This window comes from Oryza sativa, chromosome 2 (genome assembly GCF_034140825.1).
Source record: "Oryza sativa Japonica Group chromosome 2, ASM3414082v1".
In the NCBI taxonomy this organism is placed as follows: domain Eukaryota; kingdom Viridiplantae; phylum Streptophyta; class Magnoliopsida; order Poales; family Poaceae; genus Oryza; species Oryza sativa.
Window position 1 is genome coordinate 14,513,715 of NC_089036.1, and position 988 is coordinate 14,514,702.

General features: G+C 46.3%; 1 protein-coding gene across 2 annotated transcripts; it reads left to right on the forward strand.

Annotated features, from left to right (window-relative positions):
• Positions 1–762, forward strand: LOC107278723 (uncharacterized). 2 transcript variants are annotated; one of them, XM_015769554.3, is made up of 2 exons: positions 1–225; positions 309–762. In XM_015769554.3, the coding sequence occupies exons 1-2, from the start codon at positions 146–148 to the stop codon at positions 616–618; spliced, it is 390 nt and encodes a 129-aa protein (XP_015625040.1). In that variant the 5' UTR covers positions 1–145; the 3' UTR covers positions 619–762. The 2 variants fall into 2 exon arrangements, with proteins under 2 accessions (XP_015625040.1, XP_025879222.1); XM_026023437.2 differs by having other exon boundaries at positions 86–225; positions 326–762.
• The last annotated feature ends 226 nt before the right edge of the window (positions 763–988 follow it).

The window sequence follows — 988 nt, forward strand, 5'->3', positions numbered from 1 at the left end:
AACTTCCTCAGATTCCTAAATTGCTTGATCTCAGCCCTCTGCCTCCTTGTGCACTGGCATTTACTGTATCTAGCGTTCCTGTTTCTTCCTTTTCCAGCCCCTTGCAAGGATCTTTCCTGCTTCCTTTACTGAACTGCTTATAAGCATGCACATCGCACTGTCGTTCTGTCATATCCATTCCCTCCCGTGGACATCTCCGACGAGCCTAGGCTGCTGCTGCTGCTAGTATGCACAACTCTTTCTCCTATTGTTTTGTTTTGATTGTTCACATCACCCTCAAGTCTGAGAGCTAGCTGACCAATCTCTAGTTCTGTTCAATGCTCAGGGGTTCATCAGGAAAACATGGGTTTGCAGAGGAAAATCAAAATTCTAGCCAAGAGAACCATCCAGGAGGCGCAAGCTGTAACCCTACATCCCGCGAAGACGAAGCGGCCCCGTTCAGAGGAGGAAGAAGAAGCAGCAGCTTCGACGCCAACAGCTCTCTGTGGAGGAGGAGGAGGACTTGAAGGTGCTCTGCACTGCCCACCGGCGCCGAAGAAGCCGAGGCTTGTGATGGGTTGCAGCCTGAACGGGTTCAAGGTTCTGAGCGTCGTGGATTTGCGTTTCTTCCTGCGTTGAAGCGGCAGCTAGCATTGTTTTTGTACAGGCAAGAGTTAGCATGGTGCCTGCTTATGAATGTTTGTGAACGTTGACATGGAACAAACAGATTTGCTTTTTAGTTTTTTTGTCTTTTCTTAACGGAAGCTAATTTCACTTCTTCCCCATCTCCATAGCTCAATTGGCAAGTTGACAGTAGCCAGTAGTTCTTAGGGTTCCGCAAAAAATTTGTTCGCCCAACTGTTTGGACATGATGAAAAATCGCCGATATTCACGAAATTCAGACCATGCCAAATAATTTTTCTACACTGGCGAGTAAGTACTTGTTTAGCTCAGCCTAAAAAGGAAAAAGTCTATGTACCACATATACTTGATAAAAGTTTATCTAGCA